The 22,448-nt window shown below is 42.3% G+C and overlaps 1 protein-coding gene across 1 annotated transcript in view; it reads left to right on the top strand.

Moving 5' to 3' along the window:
* Positions 1-22,448, top strand: part of TRPM6 (transient receptor potential cation channel subfamily M member 6) — a 128,895-nt gene that overhangs the window by 29,039 nt on the left and 77,408 nt on the right. Inside the window, exons 4-11 of the mRNA XM_054031681.1 lie at positions 1,985-2,165; positions 6,700-6,913; positions 8,978-9,106; positions 11,400-11,567; positions 13,077-13,251; positions 15,972-16,095; positions 18,244-18,316; positions 18,440-18,540. Coding sequence (XP_053887656.1) covers positions 1,985-2,165; positions 6,700-6,913; positions 8,978-9,106; positions 11,400-11,567; positions 13,077-13,251; positions 15,972-16,095; positions 18,244-18,316; positions 18,440-18,540 — 1,165 coding nt within the window. The remainder of the gene's footprint in view (positions 1-1,984; positions 2,166-6,699; positions 6,914-8,977; positions 9,107-11,399; positions 11,568-13,076; positions 13,252-15,971; positions 16,096-18,243; positions 18,317-18,439; positions 18,541-22,448) is intronic.

A 22,448-nucleotide genomic window follows, 5' to 3' on the forward strand; every position in this document is an offset into this window, starting at 1 on the left:
ACTGCTATTTTAAACATTGTTGATGTAATTTTTTCCCCTCTTTTTGGAATCTTACAAAAGAGAGTTGGTGATCATTTAAAAATATTTTCTTATCTGCTCTTTTTCTTCTTGCTATTTCCTCCTTCACTTGGTTAGACTTATTTTTTATCTTCCACCTTTGTTTAATGTCTTTGCCTCTCTTTTGTAGCTATTTTTCTCTCTGTAGCAAACCATTCCCATTTGTAATAATTTTTAAATTTGCTTTTAACAGTGTTGGACAAACCTTAAAAGATTTGGGGTTTTGGCTCAGATAAGTGGTAAAAATTTGAGATAGTTTTACTTTGTGTAAGTAAAGACAAGTATTTTCCCATGCTCCCCCACCCCCCACAGTTCCTCACATCTTCTTGTCAATTGCTGGAAATGGGCCATTTTCATTACCACTACAAACAGTTTTTTTTTTCTCTCCTGCTGATAATAGCTCACCTTAAACTGATCACTCTCCTTATAGTGTGCATGGTAACACCCATTGTTTCATGTTCTCTGCATGCATCCGATGAAGTGGGCAGTAGCCCACGAAAGCTTATGCTCAAATAAATTTGTTAGTTTCTAAGGTGCCACAAGTACTCCTGTTCTTTTTGTCTGAACTATCCATTCCAACCCACCAGTTCTCTTCTTCCATCATTCCCTTTTGGGGATACAGAACTGGGTTCTACTGCAACTTTCCATGTTCAGCTCCTCACAAGTAGAGCCCTGCTAATGTTCAGATATCCGCGTAACATGTTTGTGGATTGGATGCAGATACAAAATTTGTATCTGCGCAGGGCTCCACTCACAAGATTCCCTGTCTCTCTGGAAGACTTCCATAAACCTCTTAACTTTGATCCCATTGTGGGGTTTTGCAGGTCTGGTCTTTACTGTGGACCTTGGATCAACTATTGATTTAAATTGTACATGGTCTGTTGTTTCAGAGGTGCTCAAGAATTCATTAAGTGCAAATATTTTGTGAGCTGCTGAGGTACTACAGAGAAGGAAAGGTTGGGGGAAGGCTTTTGGGTGGATGGCAAAAATTGAGGGACATGGTGGGAGCTTGCTGGGTGCAGATTTATGAAAGCAATCTGAATCTTAAAAATTTTGTGTTGATTCGGGGAAAGGATTGGAATTCAGAATAGTTTGTCCTCTTAACTGATTGATTTGCTCATCCATGATTTTTAGGACACTAAAAATACTCCTATCTTTTAATGCTGGTAGACTGGCCAGATTTTCCCTATAGAAATAGATGGGATTAGAGGGAGAACATTGCTAAACCTAAGGGCATGGCAGATTTTAGAATATCACAAGAATATTTTAAAACCTGAAATCTTTCCAAAGAAGATGCCAGGTGTATTAATAAACTAAGCTAGAAAGCAAGACTAGGAACTTGTTGAATAGTAGTGTCTTCTGCTGTGGGTTTTCTATGCTAAATGCAATTCTGCTAATGCCTCATTAACATTCTACTTCAGTGGATGTACTTTACTACATTCAGTTAAGTAGTAGTCGAGATAAAATAGCATAAAGATTCTTCTTAATCTCTATCCAGTTAAAGGGCAGCCCTGTCCTTGTGATGTCCTACTAGTCCATGACTGGAACTCCTAGGTGCAACCACAATACAAATAAATTCATCATCATCATCATCCATTTTAGAATCCCAGTATTTATCTTAACATAGGCATCCACAAGGCTGCACATGGTTAGCCTGAAATTCAACTTTCAGTTTAATTCATTAATAGCTTATGGATGTGGCAAGCTATACAAGCATTTGCAAAGTGTAAGAAAGAGACAAGACCCAGAGACTACAAATTTTCAGCATAGGAATCAAGGTGTTTTGGTGATTTTTTATCCCATGTCTTTTTGTCCTTATTAATTGTTTTGATGGCAGATTGCTATGTAGTGTGATGCCATTTTTGCAGATTTAACAAGTGGTATTTGAGATAAACTATGTAATGCATGATTTTATTTTTAATTTGAGATGTTGCTGTGGACGGCTGATTGGAGACCATCCTGGGATAGATTATAGTTCTCCTGTCTACCAGCCTACCAGAGAGAGGGAGAATGACGAATGGTCTGTCCAGAAGCATACACATACAAGTCCTACTGACTCATTTGGAACGATCAATTTCCAAGATGGAGATCACACTTACCATGCCAAGGTTTGCCTGTAAACTGCAACTTTATTTGATTTTAACAATGCTGGATTAACATGACTTCTCTTTTTACTATTCTAATGATAAAGAAACTGGACAAGTTAAAATTAGCACTGGGTGAACCTCAAACTGTTTGGTTGAAACAAGAAAACAGACCAAGTTGAAAGTGGCCCAGTAAAAGCATGCATATAATGTTACACTATTAGTCTGGGAACAGACTGTAGTAAAATCTCATTCTGTGGACAAGTTAATGATAGAGAGATAAGGGAGCTGTCATTTGATTTGTAAAAAGCCACAGAATTATCATTTTAATGGTGTCACCATCTGCGGCATGGCATGGGAAACTCGCTGACGTCCAGGCTCTCAGCCCTGGGTCCTCTGGCTGGAGGAAATTTTGATAATACAATGTCATCTGACATGGGTCAAGTTGGGTATCATTCGAAAGTCCTTTTTCCCATGAACACGATACCAAACACGACAAACCTAGGACAAATATGTATTTGAGAAGTTGTCTGGGCCACATTCACACACTTCCCTACAGGGCAGGCTGTTGGTCAAATGTTTTCAGGGAAATGAGCATCTGAGCTTTGCACACAAGCATTTCATTTGCTGAAGAATTGATTTGGGAGAACATGGTATTTCACACAAGACAGAGGGGATCAGTCCATCCTCCAAGACATACCCATGCCCTATAGGGGAGGATAGTTTTAGATGCATTCAGTCATCCTGGAGCCATTCCACTTCTTGATAATTTGTCGTCTTGATAGCAGGTAGAAATGTATCCCATTTGTCTGCTTCTTGGAAAACAACCACTAATGTAACTTTGCAAGTGTTGTAATGTTGGTCTTCAAATGGTAAACTTGACATATGAATGATTCCAGTGCATTTATGACCTCATCAGTGACTGTCTCAGCCATTCCAAGCACTTTCAGAGCAAGGAGAGTGTCTTTGGAGGTTGAATCAAATGCCTTCTGATAAAATTTATGCAATTTATGAATTTGGCTGAGCCACCCAGTTCTTCTTCGAGAGATGTCCCTGTGGGTGCTCCACTGCAGGTGTTGGTGCGTCCCTGCGCCTTCGCCCGGAGATTTTTGCAGCAGTATTCATAGCGGCCACACATGCTCAGAATCTGCCCCCCCCGCTGTGACTCTAGGGTAATAGAACGCATGCGTGGCCGGTCTCCTCAGTTCCTTCTCAACCGTCCCCGGCCTGAGACGGAGCTCAGCAGACTCATTAGAGAATCCTTCACTATTGCCTTAATTATCCTTTAGAAACCAGTTTTTTCTGTCAGTTTTCTCTGTTAAAATAGTTACTTACCCAGTTTACCTTAAAAAAAAAAAAAAAAAGAAAAAAAAAAAAGAAAAAATTTTTTTCCTGTCAGCCGCGGCTATGCCGGGCTCCACCGGTTTCAAGCGCTGTGCTATTTGTAAGGAAGCTATCCCGTCATCGGACGGGCACTCAAAGTGTATAAAATGTTTGGGGGAAGCTCACATTCCCCAAAAATGTGCCCACTGCTGTAAACTCAGCTCCAGGGCACGGAAAGACAGGGAGCTTAAACTCAAACTGCTCCTGCTTCAAAAATCTATCGGGTCAGTTTCAGACCCAGGCATTGAAGCCGGCTCCGCTACCCGACACAGCCCCCCCCCCCCCCCCTCAAAAAAGCTCAAGAAGTCTACGAAAAAGGGGCACCTTTCCTCACCGAGCAAGACTATGAGGCATAAAGTTTCTCCAGGCAGATCAACGATCTCTCTGCCTGTGATTCCTCGCCTCAGCAATTTTCACGAGCCAGGCTCCTCCGGAACAGCGCAAAAGCCGCCTGAGGCTTCAGCGCCGCCGAGAAGCTCCGGTGCCGAGGCATCAGGCTTCCAGTTGCCTGCCTCAGGGACGGCACCGTTCGGCACCGCGAATGAGACGGTGCCGACATTCTACAGCACGCCTCACCCGAGGCAGCCCGACATTTCTAGGTTTGTCATGGTTGGTACCATGGTGGTCGTGGGAGAAAGGGCTTTCAAAACACCCAACTTGACTCATTTCCAAGGACATTGTGCTATAAATTTTCCACCAATTGTAGGACCTGGAGCTGGGAGGACAGCAAATCCTCCCCCTGCCATGCCACTGAGAGTGACAGCATTGAAATTATGACTGTAGATTTTTACTAACCAAATGACACCTACCTTACCCTTCTATCATTAACTTGCCAATAGAATTACACATGTGCCCAGACTGTACACTGTGATCAAAACAGGCTGGTTCTTATTCACAGTGGGATCCACAGATTCATGACTGTTTCTCTGCTCTACATAGGCAGATCAAACCTGTCAATCAGAGGCAGGGGAGGGTAGTTCCACCTCTGAGAAACTGCTAGATTTCATCTTCCTCTCCAGTTGCAGGCAGGCAGACCAGCTCTTCTCCTACTGCAGAGCAAATTTAAAGAAAAAAAAATGCTTTAAAATCTCCAGACCATCAGGATCTGCCTTTATCAGTGGGACCCGAGCGGGATGCGGGGGCTGGGGCCTGCTGCCCCCACTCCGGGGCCGCCTGCAGGACTGCACCAGCTGGGTAGCCAGCCCAGACGTGACTGGCCAGGGGCTGGGCACAGCATGTGCGCTGGGTCCCCGCAACAGGCCCGGGCTCGGGGGGTTCGGGCCCTGGCGCCAGAGCCACAGCCGCCGAGCTTGGCCAGCGACCGCTTCCTCTCCCCGTGGCAATGGGAGCTGCAGCAGTGGCTGCTCCCAAGTCCCGCTGCCCAGGTGGGGAGGACAGCCGCTGCCTGGCCCGCGGGCCACCCCCCTACTCTTCCTCCAGATACCGCCCGCCTGAGTCCTGCCTGCGCTCGGGGCCAGGCCGGACTCTCACTCACCTGGCCCCATGCTCCCCCTGTGTCTCCGGGGACTCCCTCCAGTGCTTGCGGAGGGAGGAGGAAGGGGGGGGGGTGTTGTTTTTTTTTTTGCTCTGCCGCTGTTTTTTGCTCTGCCTGCCCGCCCCCCCCCCCCCCCCCCCCGTCCCGCGTCCCGATATTTGACCTGGGTGATCTGGTCACCCTAAATGCACCTCCCTGCTGATTAAGTGCCTGCATGGAGATCTGTGCCTCTTTCGTGGAGGCCCAGGCCTCTCTCAAGTGCTCAGGTTGTGGCAGGGTTTCCTGCAACCTCTGTCTCCAAGCAGGAGTACTCCCAAGAAGCAGTGGCAGCACCTCAGCAGCAAAATCCGCTGGGTCTGGCACAGACAGGGACACCAGCCCTCCATCCAGCACAATCAGCAACTCTCTTCCTCTTACCCCATCCCTCCATCCCTGAGGAGTGAAGATTGAAGTACTGTACCAAAGGGCCAGGGAAGCTTCCTGCTGAGCTGCTGGAGCCCATGCTAGCCACAACTGTTGGCTGTGGAACAGCTGCCCAGCCCCTCACTCACACCACTGCAGTGGCAGGGGGCTACCAATAGTGTTCCAGAGCAGACAGAGCAAGGAGAGCCTGGTAAGGGGCCCTCACCCCAACCCCTCCCTCCATTCTACAGCTTGGCCAGCCCTGCAGCAGCCTAGAACTACTCCTGGCCAACAGTGTCAGCCCAGCTCTGTCTCCTAGTGTAGCAAGTGGCCCAAGGACTCACTTTGAACCTCCAGGACTGAGGCCTAGTGTGCTCCTGAGGTGGGGTCAGCTCATCTCAAGGCCACATCTAAGAATTTCCCTTGAACAAAGCATGGGACCCAGAGAAGCCCCCTCTGGACCCAGTCCAGCACAAATCTTGCACCTGAACCCCCTCTATCTCAAGGTAAGAAAGCTCTTCAAAAAATAACCACACAGTCCCTCTTCACAGAACTGTCAATATGAAATATCACTCTGCATTTGAGAGTCACCCCAACATAAAGCACACACACAAAAATAGCCCCTCGATCCCCTTCATCTTCTGAAGATCCTGACTTGGGGATTTCTGTAGGCTGTGCTCTGAGAAGCACAAAGTGACAGTGAAATGTGTTTCCTTAAGCTGCCTAAATCTGCAGAGTACAACAGGTAGACATTTCTCAGCACTTCGTTCCTCCGCTCACCTTCATGGAGTGCAGCACATGGGATATTCATCAACACCTAGTCCCTCTGTTCACCCTCAGACGGGATAATCATCAGTGCTGGGTTCCCCGGCTCACCCTCACAAACTGCAGCCTGGCAAATCACAGATGTGTTGTTTCCTCTAGGTGGGCCATACATACAACCCCACAAAGGGAATTTTCCCTGTTTAGGGCAGGAAGACCATCACTCCAACTCAGAGCTAGAAACTCAAATAGTAAAATATTTTTGTAAAAAAACAAGAAGCGACAAAGACCTTGCAAACTCGGGAGATTTACATGGCTATATATATGTCTCAATGACGTGGACGCTTTTATACTATTCCCAGGAGGTCTCATTTTTTAAAGTCCCTTTGTTTGTGAAACATTAGAACTTTCATAACACGGTCTTGAAGACTTTAGAACTGAGAACTTTCTAAGGTGCCACCATGTCTAGTTTTGGTTATTTAAGAAACATGCAATATACATGTGTATTTCTTCCAGTATATTAGAACCTCTTATGACACCAAACTGGACCAGCTATTACATCTGATGGTGAAAGAATGGCAGATGGAGCTGCCAAAGCTAGTGATCTCTGTTCATGGAGGCATCCAAAACTTCAAGCTTCCATCTAAGGTCAAACAGGTTTTCAGCAAAGGGTTGGTCAAAGCTGCTGAGACTACAGGAGCATGGATAATAACAGAAGGCATCAACAGTGGTAATTCTTTTTATCTATCTGCCTCTTCATCTAATACTTGCTCTTTGTTTTTCTCATATGTACAGACTTGAGGAATGATACAATGTATTGATGTAATGCAGTAATTTGGGGGTACTTATAACACAAAATAAGAAACTATAATTTGGAAATAAAAATAAAAGAAAACAGATATTTTGAGGGCATGATAGACATGGGTGTGTCATCAGTCTGCTCCAGTTTTGACCGGTATTCTTAATACTTTCCTGTGAAAAAAGACCTGATCATGTTATGCATGAAATAAGAAGCAAACTGCAGACCAGTTGGAGCTGGCTGGAGTGCTTGCCTTAGAATAGATTTTGATCTACTTTAGTAAAATGGTTAGAGCCCTAATACTGTATCGACTGCTAGCTATTTTGGTCAAGTGTTTGTTTTAAACAAAATTTCATTTATTTAGATTTCATTCAGTTTTATAATTATGAGCATTTTAAATGATGGTGCTCTGTTAACTAACCTGTGAATGCACTGAAACTCCCTGAAGAGTCACTCTTTACATTCCTCTTTAGTTGTAGTCATCTCACATAGGGAACGTGCTGATTTTGATGCATCAAGGAAGATTTGGATCTAAGGGAAGCGCACAAATGACCTATACTACTCTGCTATTGTGCAATATCCTGTAATGGAAATGGCAATAACAATTAGTTTATAAAATCTATGGGAGGGACTTTTCCATATCACTGAATCCTTGGTCTTGAGACCTTTAATGGGAGTATGGTAGAGCAACTGTTCATAACCTATACATTATTAGATGAATTTAATCATTTTTCTGTTATCTGTAAATGCTCTGCAAACAGACTTTTTTTTTAAACAGATTAGCTTGTTCAAAATTGTTGAAACACTTTGTCTGAAATCTGTGTGCTTACAATCAGTTGTTTGCAAACTATTCACAATGGGCCAGATCTTCAGCTAGGGTAGATCAGTATAGCTCCCTGAAAATCAGTGTAGCAGTGCTGATTTACACCAGTTGAGGGTCATGCCTTTTGTCTGCACAGGGACATTCAGGCAAATTTAATCCAGATTAACTAAAGATGTACATTTGAAGTGGATTACTTAAACCACATTAAATCCCTGTTTGGAATAAACCAAAGGCGGGTCGGGAATACTAACAAAGTGAATTGGTGATGTTTTTATACTCATACCTTTTTTTATAGCAATTTTCCAGTTCTAAGTGTGAGTGCTCACCATTGATCAGGCCTTGAATCACTGGCTGGCATTCATCATACTGTGGCCTGAGTTTTGAAATTGCTGTTTCAGTGTGTATTAGAAGAGGTTGGAAGGGGATAATAGACAAGAGAAAGAAAGATGCATTAGTTCTCTTAGTTATTCTATAATTCAAAAATCAGAAAAGGTCACAGTCCAGGTATTTTTTTATAATAATCAAATCATTTTTAATTGCTGTTAGTTGTAATAACCACTTGGTAACCACTTGGTAATTTGAAAGTGAAATGTTTCCTTAAGAATTTGTTTTTGTTTTTTACTCAAGTTATTTTGTTAAGTGTAGATCTTCTCCTGAGTATGAGGCTGCTGATTTATTATGTAGGACTTTTATAAAATAACAAGTTTCTTCTGGGTGAAAATTATCCAAAAATAATAAGTTAATTTTGAAAAAAAGATTCTCAAAATTGGGGCACATCAACTTTGATATCCATTTAAAGTCATTTAAATGGTTAAAAATAAAAATTAGATTCAATACTTTTAAAAGTAAATCCTAAAGAAGATCTCCATTTTGGCCTTATTTCTGAAAACACTTGTGCTTAACATTATGAATGGGAATAGTCCCATTGGTTGCACACACGTAATGTTAAGCATGAGCAAGTTTGGAAGAATGGGGCACTATATTATTGTCTCAATCAATTAAACCTCCCTATTCCTATAATCCATATGAAGTGTATCAATAGAGTGTATAATTATACTTGCATTTAAATAACTACAGAGTAAAATAGATGATGGAAACAACTTCGGAAGTGTTGATCACAGTTGTGTAGCAGGAATCTAAATGTAGAAGAATGATGATGATTATCTGTTTAGGAGTGTCCAGGCATGTGGGGGACGCATTGAAAGCGCATGCCTCTCAATATTTGAGAAAGATTTGTGCCATTGGAATCCCTCCTTGGGGTATCATTGAGAATCAGAGGGACCTGATTGGAAAAGATGTGAGTTAATTAACTTTTCGTTCAGTCAATTGTACAAGAGTCTGTCAGCTTTCTTATCCACTTGTTGGTTTCCACTGTAATGTATCTTAATTTTTGGTGTCCAGATGGGAAACTGCCATGCATTGGAAGATGTAGTCCAGCCCATGGGGGGAATAAAGGCATAAAGCACAACATTACAAGCGCTGATAAGGCACTACAGTAGCTCAGTCATGTGTAGACCTGAAATGAAATGTTTGTTTCAATTTTTTCAAATGTCAAAATTGAAAAAATTAGCAAAAATTGACTTTTTTTCTGTGGAAAATTTCAGTTTTGTAAAAACTACATTTTCGCCTTAAAAAAATATTGATAGCAAATTCCCAACCAGTGCTAATAATATTAAACCCATAAAAACTTTGTTTAATCACAGTTAAGGATGACTTGGAATGCCCCACCAACTCAAAACCTAAAAAGTATGGAAATAACAAGTTAAGGGGAAATTCTCCTGCATTTCTTGTTGCTTTCATATTGTCTGCAACACTGCTGATAACTCACTCCTGCACTCCATAAGGCTTTCACTTCCATTTCCAACAGATGAAAAAAAAATGTACGCCAACATCATCAAACGTGCACTTTAGAGCATGATTAGGCCTCCTAAGTGTTGTGGTAGTGGGGGGGATGATGATGATAATAATAATGCCTTAACATTGCTGAGGTTACCATTAAGATTTTGTGCTAGAGAGCATGGTATCACTGAACTATCACTAAAAGAAGTTTGTGTTCATTTCCTAGTTTGTTTGTTTTTTAATATAGGGTTGGTGTACCTCACTGGGTTGGCCCCTGGGTCAAAGAGAGAAGAGCGGGAGATGCCAATGACTGAAATATAAAACACCTGTATTTTGGTGTCAGAGTAACAGCCGTCAAATTGTAGTAGTCCTTAATTACAAATATGTGTTACAGGATATTTTCCCATTGTGTGACTTAAATAAACCAGTTCTTTTTGAAAACAAAACTCTAAAACCAAAATCTGTTACATGTGGATGTCCATAACAACGTCTCAGATAGGGGACAGCAGGGTTTGAACCCGTGTCCCTCAGTTTAAATCTCTATCACTTGATGTACAACAGTAATTGCTAGTGTCTACTTAAGGCTCAGCTGCTAGAGGCGGATTTGGCATGAACTTTTTCTGTGGGTTACACAACTGTTTGTTAGATAGCTGGATATCAAGAATGCTGTGCTATAGTTCTGGCTAAGAGTATGATTTAGTGGTTAGATAGGATAACCAAAGCACATTCATTGTGAAAGGCAGTGAGGCTGACTAGCTAAGATATGCGCTGACATGTTAGAACCCTGGGTTCTGTGCCCACAGTGTCGTCTTTGTATAACTTCTCTATTAATTTATTTGTAAAATGAGGTCGCAGCTCATATTAGGTTGCCTTCTAGGATGGGGTTCATAACTGATATTTTATTAATCAGCAGATGAAGAACAATATGTGGTGCAAAGCACGGAGTGCTATAGATTTTTTTGCAAAGGGATCCCCAAAAAAGTTAGATAATCCTGTAAAATACTTTAAGAAAGGAACTACTTTGGAATTATTATTTTTTCTGAAGGAAGCCAATTTTCATCAAAACACCATGGAAAATTTAAATAGTGTTCAAAGTTTACATTTGTAAGTTTTGTGTTTACCATTTTATTAAGATTTTTACAAAATAAGCGGAAATTTCTGACCCCTTTAACTAGGGGGTGACTCCATAATAATATCTTCCATTCACTATATATTGCACAGACTTGAAGATTTACTATTTTTTAAAGATTTCCATTCATCTAGAATTCAGAATGTAAAAATGGTCATGAATGAATGAATAAATAATCTGTGATCATGTATGTATTCTCCAAAGCAACACTAAGATGGCAGAGTTGTCTTTCACAATATAGGGCCAGACGCTAATACTTTTACGCACATTTGGTAGTTTCTTAATCCTCAAATTGATTTCAACCATGACTTGACATGGAGCAAGGTACTATTCAGTGTGAGTAAGCGTACCACAATCTGGTCCACAGTGAGGCCAAGCAGCAGTACACAGAAAAAATAATTTTGTACATTATCTTCCAGATCTTGATTCCAGTGTACTTTCCACTGGAGTTCCATGGGTGGTGAGAGGATAGACCAGTTGTAGTCTCCCATAGAATGATGTGGAGAATTTTCCCCTAGGTGTGGTAGAAACTTTTAGAAGTTTACCAACTAACAATGAAGTATATAAAAGTCAGGTCACATGCCAGGTGACATTATTTCAGCCTCCTTTTGATTTTTTTCAGGTAGTTTGCCTATATCAGACTCTCAGCAATCCTCTTAGCAAGCTGAGCACCCTCAATAGCATGCACTCCCATTTCATCCTGGCAGATGATGGGACAGTGGGCAAATATGGCAATGAGATGAAGCTCAGAAGGAATCTTGAGAAATACTTAAACCTTCAGAAAATACACACCAGTGAGTATTGTGATGTCTAATTTATCACAGGTTGAAAGGTTATTAAGATGCTGAGGACTTCCTGTGATATGCTGGGTGTCTTCAACTTCCATGGATGTCAGTGGGAGTGAGAATGGCTCAGCATCTTGAAGGATCAAGCCATAAATACTCAAAAAGGAAAGGAACAATTTTTTTTTCCAAAAATCACTAATGACTTTGGGTGCCTCCATTTTTGAATTCCCAGTTTGGGACATCTATGATGAGTCCGATATCACACACTGAAAATCAGACCCATTTAAAGTCTGTCAAATTGGGCACCCAAAAATTGAAAATGTTGATCTGGAGTTTTAGAATGCCTGAGTAGAGCATGGCTTCTGTTTCACTCTTTATGACAGCACTGGTAACTTTCGCAAATATTTGCCAGACATTTACAAAGAGAGAAAAAATGTCAGATACAGTGAAATTCAAAGAAATGTGTTCATGTTTTCCAGTCTCACTGTGCAATTCTTTTGTATTGCACAACAGTCACTTTTGCTGTTGGCAAACAGTGCAATAACTGGTTGCAAAAGAGGAATTGTCAAAATGTCCAATCAATCTTTTGTGTCTGTGAAATAAGCAAAAGGCAAGTTTCACAACTTTCATTTTCATTGTGGAATTGTTTGCACATGTAATACCTCATTTATGTCTGAGTTAAAGAAACCATAAAATATGTATTTATAGCCTGTGTAAAGTACTTATTTTCATGTAATAAGACCATCATCAGTGATTTATGGAAAGCTTGATACTGGTCTAATGATCAAATCACAAGGTATGTTAGAAAGAAACACCATTAGGTCAATTGTAATATTTAAGTCCTTGGTTCCTTTTACCTACTCATCTCTTGTAAGCACAGAAACGTATCCAAGAATCTCTTGAATCCATTCATGTTTTTTGTTCCCTGTTCAGTTTTAGATATAAAAAAAGAAAATTCGTAACTATTGTATACTAGGTTTTCATTTGCTATGTCCATTTTTGTTTACTGTAATATTACCCAACTACCAGCTATTTCAAATTATTAAAATCACCTCTCCCTAGAATATATAGCATATAGACAATTTCTCTTAAAAAGCACCCAGTTACTCCTGAGTGTGTGCAAATATTTATATGCACAATCACTTTTTCTATGCATGCACAGATTTTGCAAGCAGAACTCACAGGAACTGCTATTGCAGGCCATGCAAGAGAAGGGAAGGCTTCTTGTGCCCCATTTCCTTCCTCATGAGTCCATGCCCAGGCCTGCTTATAATCTTGCCCACAGTTTCTCAATAATCTTTTGTTTTAATGGCAGAGTTCATTTGAGACAGCCTTGAATTGCCTGACGCAAGGTGGGAGAAATAAAGGCATTGTTTTGTTTTGATCAATTAAGACATATCTCTCATGGTTTCTAAGAGATATTTTTGTAGGTACAAGTTGACAGACCTATGTTTATGATGTGTGCTGTGGGAGTGATAACTTTGCTGTTAGTAACTGGTTGTGTGTGGTTTGAAACAGGAATGGGCCAAGGTGTACCGGTGGTTGGGTTAGTGGTAGAAGGAGGCCCAAACGTGATCCTAATGGTTTGGGAATATGTGAGGGATACTCCTGCTGTCCCTGTGGTGGTCTGCGAGGGCACTGGCCGAGCTGCAGATCTTCTGGCTTTTATTCATAAACACACAGCAGATACAGGGTGAGTAGCTGCAGGCTGCACCACTTTTTTTTTTTTTTTTTTTTAATTATTGTGTGGTGGTAGTGAAAATGCCTATCTCAAAATCAAAGACGATTGTGAGAAATGTAGTGAAGTAGTCTTTGCCAGGAACTCCAGATTTCTGATACCACCCCGATGACAACCCCTCCAGCCCCTGTGACCTTTCCCTAGACTTACCCTTTCGTATGGAATTTCCCTTGTGATTAAAAATAACAAGATTTGCACAAAAATAATGAGATGATTGTTAAATGGTTAATATATAAAATGTATTTTTTTGGTGATCCATTTTTTAATTTTTGGAATCCCCTTGCACATCATCAGTGTGTGTTTTATTTATAGTGTGAGACATTTAGCGTTGCCCACCATCCTAAATATATTGGGCAAAGTGATTTTTGGCTGCTATTGAAAGAGTTCTCATTCACATATCTGCTTGTCCTATGTCCAGCAATTAATTCTGTCCCCCCACAATCCCCACCCCCATTAGGTCAGCCCATAAGTTCATTCCCCATCCCCTAGCCTCTCAGTTCACCCCACATCAGTTCAGCTCCCCCAGCCTCACATCTGCTCCTCCTGGGGTTCTTCACATTCCTATGTGTAGCCCTTGCTGGGCCAGGGTTAGAGTTGAAGGTCTCCTTATTCTGGAGTTAGTGTTTGAATGTATAGGTCTCCATGTGCTATGGATAGGGTTTGGGCCCATACTCTTCCCTGGCCCAGGTTTAGGTTGGAGACCTGACTTCAATGGTCTAGGGCTAGGGTTGGAGGCCAGAGGTTTTCCAAGGTTAGGGTTGGGGCTTGTAGGCCTCTCACTGAGAGATAGAGTTGGAGACCATAGAGGTCCGTGGGCTAGGGTTAGTGTTGGGACGCCTAGGCATCTGTGGGCCAGTATTAATTCTTGTGCCCATAGCTCTGTCCAGTCTATATAGTTAGAGTTTGTGATCCTAGGTGTCACTCTATCCTGAAGTCATCAACTCATTTCAACGCCGACATCCCAGGGATGCCTGCAGGCTTCAGCCCCAATCTTATCCCCATGAACCTGTGGGCTCCATTCAAGGCATAACCCTATGAAAACCTGCAGGCCTTAAACCTGACCTTATCCCTGGTGAGCCCCACAGGTCCTGCTCTGATCCTAATCTGCAGCCACTGACCAGCCTTGGCCTTAACCCTGTTGTGACCTTCAGCCATGGCCACCAACTGACCCCAGCCCCAACTGTAGGCCAGGGCCATAGACCAGCTTGATCCTTAACAGAAACTTACTCTCTAGAATACAGTGTCCAGTACTGACCTTGACACTGATTGTGGGTGCTGGACGCCCAGCCAGTCCCAACCATAACGCTTGGCAGTGGCTAGCACTTGACTCCGAGTCCAAACCTAGCCCAGGATTACCATTGGCCCTATCCCTAACCCACCCCCAGGGCCAACAATTGGTCCCAATCTTTGCCCAAGGCTAATAACCAGCACCAACTCTAACTCCAGCCCTGCATCACCAGCTGATTTTCCGTAGCCCAGGGCCCTATCTGGTCCCATACTTACCCTACCATGGGGACTTCATCCTGTCCCAGTCATTTTCCTGCGTTGAGGCTCCCATCCCTAAACCTAATTTGTGGCCCCCATCCAGATCAAAACTGAACCCTAGGTCTGAGTTTCCAAGCACTATCCTGTCCCCTCTCCACACTTTTCAGTTCTAACAACCTGGGGCCCACATCTTTCTGGGGCTGCCATCTGGCCATATTGTATCCCTGTCCCTCATCTGCAATCTGTCCCCAATTCTGAATCTAGTTTGGGGTCCCCTTTTGGCTCCAATATTAAACCTAGTATGTTGCCCCAACTTGCCAGGAGCCTCCAATTAAAGCCCACATCTATGCCCAACCCCAACCTTAGCTCAGGGCCAGCAATGCACCTCAAATCTAAACACAATTTTTTTTCACAAGAAAATGGGCTTTTTTATAAATCAAAAATGTTAATGAAAAATTGTCCATTTTTGAAAATTTTCATGGACTTATTCACAATGTTGTCATTAGTTAAATATTTGTAATATATATTTTGTTCTATACCTCTCTTTGATGTTGTTTGTTAGCTTTTTAGAGTATAATTTTTGGTAACTTACTTTTATATATTTTTTGCTTGTTCTTTTTATTTTCTTTCCCTCTTCTCTTTCTTTTTTTTCCATTATTTTTCTTGTCATTAAAAAGAAATTCATTTTCCAGTAAGTTTTTTTTAATTAAAGGAGAAATGAGAAGAAAGAGAACAAGAAAAAAAGCCAGAAAACAATAAATGGAAAGTACGATACCAAGCAACTTTAATTAAATTTTGTGAACCTAATTTAAAAGGTAGAAAAAAATTGCAAAAGCAAGTTTGAAATCTGTTTTTCGTGAAATTGTTTTAATTTTTTACCATTAGTATTCATAATACTTTTCAAACTAATTAGCTTTGCCATTGATTGCGTTTACATTGGTTCATAACATTTAAATACAGTATTAAACAAATATTGTATATCGGTCTATGCCCTGCCTTTGTTATGCATGAGTGATGCGGTGGAAGGTGAAGGCAATATCGTACTGAAGACAAAGTATGCATTGCTGTATCCACTAGCCTACTCTGTTCTCACAAGTTTCTTCTGTCAGAGTAACATCTGAGAAAGATCAGTGAGATGAGGCATCCTACAGTACAATTTATTCTTGTCTGTGTACTTATCTGTTCCTCAGAGATTTGCCCCCTCAGCTGAAGGAGGAGATCTCAGTAATGATTCAGAACACCTTTAATTTTGGGCAGAAACAGTCCGTTCATCTATTTCAAATGCTGATGGAGTGTATGGAGCACAGAGAATCTGTGAGTATGATGGGTTGTTGATTTGTATTATGATCTCTTTCATTTGCTATAAAACTCTGATCTTTTTGTTGACTATGAAATATATTGGCCTGGGCACAGAGGCTATTGTAATAATATTATCTCTGATATAAATATAGGAGGCCAAAGTTTGTCCTCAGTTACTTCTGTACAGTCTGATTGGTGTTAATGGAAGTTTCATAAGTGTTTCGTCTCCCAAATTGACTTTTCCCATCCCTTTTATGAGACCCAGGTGTTTCAGCACAATTAGTCCAGTGCCCTTAGGCTGGGAAGCAGCTAATTCTGGTATAGGCAGGCTGATTGAACAGAGACCAGGCTAGCAAGCCCCAAGTCTCCTGGCCCTTAAAGGGGCAGGCCACCCTGCTACACAACTCCTTCCCTCCTTAAAGCTTTGCTTGGCTGCAGGGCACGTTCTACCATTTACAGCCATACGTCAAGCTTGGACAGGCTGTTTTCCTGGCTGCCATCCCTCTCGCACTTTTCTTAGCTGGCTAACTTCCAAGATCAATTGGTCTTTTTCCCAGCATGCTTTCTCCATGTTGGAAATCTGGAGACAAAATCTTCCATGTCACGTTCCAGCATCATTACTTGTAATTCCAAGCACTGTTTCCTCTCAGCTAGCTCCTTCTTCTCTTTCAGAGCCTGCTGTGTGGCTTTCTCCAAGGCAGCCGATTCCACACAGTGGTTTTCCTTCCCCAGATCAGCTCCTGCTTTATGGCTTGTGCCACAACACTTGCATAGGAAGAGTGTATCTCTGATCATCCTAGCCCCGCCCCATGCCTGAGGCCCCACCCCCCACTCACTACATTCTCCTTCCCTCAGTGGCTCGTTCTCCCCTACCGTTACTCACTTTCACTGGGCTCGGGCAGGGGGTTGGGGTGTTGGAGGGGGTGAGTACTCCAACTGGGGGGTGCAGGCTCCAGGGTGGAGCCAGAAATTAGGGATTCAGGGTGTGGGAGAGGGTTCCAGGTTGGGGCAGGGAGTTGGGCTGTGGGAGGGGCTCTGGGCTTTGGGGTGGAGCTGGGGATGAGTGATTTGGGGTGCAGGAGGGGGCTGGGGTTGAGGGATTTGAAATGTGGGAGGGGGCTGTGGGTAGGCATGTCGGAGGGGGTGAGGGCTCTGGGATGGGGGTGTGGGTTCTGGGTTGAGGCTGGGGATGAGGGGTTTCAGGTGCAGGAGAGGGATTTGGGTTGGGGGGGGCAAGGCTGGAGTAGGGGGTTGGGTTGGGGTTGGGGCATGGGCTTACCTCGGGTGGCTCCTGGTCAGTGGCGCAGTGAGGCTAAGACAGGCTCCTTGCCTGTCCTGACTCCAGCACTGCACCCCGGAAGCGGTCAGCAGGTCCATGGCTTCCCCCGTCTAGGAGCTGGACCTGCTGGCCGCTTCCGGGGCACAGTGCGGTGCCAGGACAGGTGGGGACTAGCCTGCCTTAGCCATGCAGCATCGCCGAACGGACTTTTAACCGCCTGGTTAAAGCCACCAGAGTCCCTTTTTGATCGGGTGTTCCGGTCGAAAACCGGACACCTGGTCACCCTAGCCCAAACATCTGCACCATAAATAAACAGCTCCGCAAGCTTGAGTCAGCTGGCACAGGCCAACCGCAGATTTTTAATTACAATGTAGACCAGGGGCCGGCAACCTTTCAGAAGTGGTGTGCCGAGTCTTCATTTATTCATTCTGATTTAAGGTTTCGCGTGCCAGTCATACATTTTAACGTTTTTTGAAGGTCTCTTTCTATATGTCCATAATATATAACTAAACTATTGTTGTATGTAAAGTAAATAAGATTTTAAAAATGTTTAAGAAGCTTCATTTAAAATTAAATTAAAATGCAGAGCCCCCTGAACCGGTGGCCAGGACCCGTGCAGTGTGAGTGCCACTGAAAATCAGCTCATGTGCCGCCTTTGGCACGCGTGCCATAGGTTGCCTACCCCAATGTAGACATCTCCTAAATGGTACATTTTCTTTGTGGTGTACAAGGAGATGCATTCATTGATAGATCCCTTTGTGAATGTTGCTGAGAGCTGTGCAACTTATTTCACTGCACACTAGGTCAAGAATGAACACCCATATGTTTCTCTGGAAGGGTTTTTCCACCTTCCCCCCAATAACATGCTTTTGCAACACTGACAGATAACCATATTTGATGCAGAGTCAGAGGAGCAGCAGGACATTGATTTGGCAATTCTGACAGCACTCCTGAAAGGTATTTATCTAACAACACTTCTGTTTTCCTATGACCTACAGATTCATTGACATGCCCTTTCAAAGAAAGAAAGGAAAAGAAGCTAATGTATGAAAGTTAATGGAGCCTTTTCTTGTTTTCTAGGTACAAATATGTCTGCATCAGATCAGCTAAATTTGGCGTTGGCATGGAATAGACTGGACATTGCCAAGAAACATATATTGGTTTGTGGACAAGACTGGAAGGTACTTCTCAATTTTATTTTCCAGGATGTGTTTGTTTTTTACAGCGAAGCTTTTTAATTTTCCTTGTGTTTTCACCATTGCTTTGCATCTGATGAGTAACTTGGGAGTTTGAGTTCATATACCTGTCTGGTGGTGTCAGCATCTTTAGTATTTGGAAATGCAAAGTTTTCCTAGGGGGGCATTCAACATGGAATGTTCAAACTAAGTTTTGTTCCTAACTTCTGTTTCGGTTCCTAACTCCTCTCTTCCCCCCTTCCCCCAGTATTCCTTGGACACCCACTTAAGGTTTTAGGCTTCCCAGCAATCACTTCTGTAGGAGCAGAGACCAGCATCTCTCTCTCTCTCTCTCTCTCTCTCCTTCAGACTGAGGATTTAGGCTGGCAGTCCCTTTACTATTATGATTTTCCATCACATGTGACCAGAGTCTGGCACTTGTGTTTAACTCTTTCTCTAGGGGCCATAAGAACATACACGAATTGCCAACCAGCCTTCTCAAAGCAAACTGCATTTATTCTTAGGACAAAAGCATCATAGGGAAAACATATTAAAAACAATAAAAAAAGAACCTGCACACATGCTAAAAGCTTACCAGAGGCCATCCCCATCTCCAACATAGAACTCTGGTAGGTGTCAGTGTTTCAAACAAATCTGATGGTATTAATAAAATATGCTGGTTTCTTACACAGGTGACTCATTTTTTGCAGTTAACATTTTTCTGGTTGCAGATGCAAATCTTTCAACATAAACAGTTCTAGTAGGAGCAGGAGGAATAGGTTTATATCTGCTCTTCCTATTCCTTTTGCCTTCTTTTTTCTTCTGTCTCTAGCTATTTTCTGTCTTTCTATCAGATCTTTGGATTCTCCTTAAGTGAAAATGATGCCATTTACAGGGACATTGTCAAGGTTGGTACATTCAGACCAAAATGACAATACATTGTTTTGTTTCCAAAACAGATGCTTAGCTATTCCTATCTTTTAAGAATAGCCCAACATAAATTAGTGACCTTCAATAATACACCATTGTAAGCTAACAAAAGAGGATAAGCAGTTTAATTAAAAATAGATTTCATTTTCAAATTGTTATGGTATTTGTTAATAGAGTACAAACATAACCCCCCCCCCCGCAAACTTAAAAATAAGAAAAGCGATATACACATTTATTTGCATCTTGTTGAAGCAATAATTGTATGTTTCAATATCAGGATTACTTACTGAGGTATTTTTAGATCTGTTGGCATCCTTTAATTTAATTGAAACACATTTTTGGCTGCAACACATGGTGAAATTCTAGCCCCGCTGAAGCCAATGGCAAAAATTCCATTGACTTCAGAGGGGCCAGAATTCACTCATTGCTTTTAGGGGTTAGGGAATTCATTGTTCCAGACTCCAAGGAGCTAAATGTTTTTGTTTAATTGTTCTTTTTCTATTTGCCACTTTCCTTCTTCAAACTGCATTTGATTATGGCAGACTCTTTTTTTGGTTAAAAATAATTAGCAACTTAATAAAATGTGTCAGAATAGAGAGAACAGATACAATAAATTGTATTGTTTACTATTTAGTTTGAAAAAAACAGCTAGTATATCATTATCTAATCAAGCTCTTTATCATGCTTTCAAATCAAGCAAGGCAAAGTCCTTTAATCACAGTCAATCTCTGACTCATTTTATGGGCCCTAGTTATGTTAAAAACAGTCTTGCACACACAAAAACACTAATAGTGGTGATTAGTGGACTGTCGTCTGCAGTATCTACAACTGGTTCTTTTACGGTGATACCTGGTTAAACCTAACTGCCTATAATACATAGGATTATACATTATGCAAATTGCTGCTTTTGGCTACTTCAGACTTGGGTGGAGCTAGACACTGGAACTGAGAGCAGGGAGGATGACTCTCCTGTGCTCTCAATGATGGCCTTGCTGGTGCCCAGGCAGCATGGAGGAGGAAACCTCCTGACTTGAAGAGGGGATAAAAGATGGACTGGGGGAGGGAAAGGAGTAGAATGGGACAAGGAGTTTGGTGAGACTGGGAGCCTGGTGAAGGAAATGGGGAAGGGAACTAAGAGCCAGTTGGGGAAGACTAGGTCTGACAGGATAAGGAGATTGGGAACCAGTATATATGTGTGGGGGGAAGGAGGGAAGGAGGTAGGGAGACAAATCTGGCAAGGAGCCAGGATGCAAGGGACTACTGGGACTGACTGATTGGGCTAAGAGACTGGGACAAGGAGTCATGGAGAGTCAACACTGGGACTGGATAGGCAAGAAGAATGGGGCTGGGATAAGGAAGCGGGTGTGGGGAAGAAACAGGTCTGGTATAGGGACAGATTGGAGGGGATGGAGTATTAGAGGTCAAGTTTGGGGTGCATAATGGAATGTTAAACTGTATTATACTGTTCAGCCTCTAGGTGGTGTAGTGAGTAAAATACCTTATTTAAATGAATCTCCGCCATATCTGGCAGAGCATTAAAGGATCTTGTGATGAACACATCTGGTGTCTATAAGAAAGCTCTGTAGCCATATCTGGCATAAGGACATGATGGGGAAACAGGCAGAAGGATTAGTGAGGACTGGAGAACATTCCTTTCCAGAGACTGGAATGGAACCCAAGATTCCTGAGTCTAGCACTTCCTCTGCTTTCAGCAAATTTATGTAGAACCCACTGGCAAAGTGTGTGCTGGTCCCCACAGAGAAGGACAACCTGTTATTGCTATCTGTTACTCTGTACAGAAGTGGCAGAGGTCTGCTGATGACCCATATGGGTCACCGTATGATTCTACAGGATGGAATTTTGGTTTTTTTTTTCAATTTACTTCTTTAAAAACCTGGAAATTGCACACAAATAAACTTGTTTTAAAAGAACATTAAGGTTGCAAAGTCAGGCACTCAAAAGTTCGGAAATGCCAGAATTAAAGTTTCTTATGCAACCTTGTGCTTATGTGTTATGATATGGTCTTTAATTACATGATCACGTACTATATTTTCCACAGGTCCTCTATCTCATTCAGTGCACAGGTTAGACTTGCTCTGGGGATGAATCAAGGTTGGTTAGTGAAGGAGACTATAGTCTATAGGACCTCTGTTTCATTTGGATAGCTCAGTGGTTTGAGCATTGGCCTGCTAAACCCAGGGCTGAGAGCTCAATCCTTGAGGGGGCCATTTAGGGAACGGGGGTAAAAATCTGTCTGGGGATTGGTCCTGCTTTGAGCAGGGGGTTGGACTAGATGACCTCCTGAGCTCCCTTCCAACCCTGATATTCTATGATTTGTTGCAGAAGTTGGAAGGGGTGTTGTGAATGAAACAGAGGATTGCAGAAAGAGAACGGATGATCTCATGATTAAGGCAGTTGAATGCTTAGATTCTATCCTTTCCTCTGCCAAAGGGTTCCCATGTGATGCTAGTTAAGTCACTTAAACCAAACTTTTCACAGGGTGGTCACTCATTGTAGTCTGATAGCATGTGTAATTCTGTGGGTACATTAATAACAGAAAGGTAAGGGAGGTGTCATCTGTACTGTAATAATCTACAAAATCATAATTTCAGTTGTGTCGTCCTCTGTACCTCTGAGCTCCAGGTCTTCTGGTTGGTGGAAATTTTGATAATACAATGTTGTTGGAAATGGATCAAGTATTCGAAAGTCCTTTCTCCTGAGAACACAATGGTTCCACACATGGCACATCTCAAACAATTATGTAGCTATATAGTCCAGCAAATGTTTAAAAATCAACATTTTTAAAAATTATACTTTAACACAGGTATGTCAAACATATAGCTTTCACAGTGTTAAATTGTGGCCCTCGACTGATAGTACTGTGTTATCAGTTAATGCTCAGAACATGATATCTGATTCCCCCCTATGGGGGGAGGGATAGCTCAGTGGTTTGAGCATTGGCCTGCTAAACCCAGGGTTGTGAG

The sequence above is a fragment of the Malaclemys terrapin genome, chromosome 6 (assembly GCF_027887155.1).
Source record: "Malaclemys terrapin pileata isolate rMalTer1 chromosome 6, rMalTer1.hap1, whole genome shotgun sequence".
NCBI classification, from domain to species: Eukaryota; Metazoa; Chordata; order Testudines; family Emydidae; genus Malaclemys; species Malaclemys terrapin.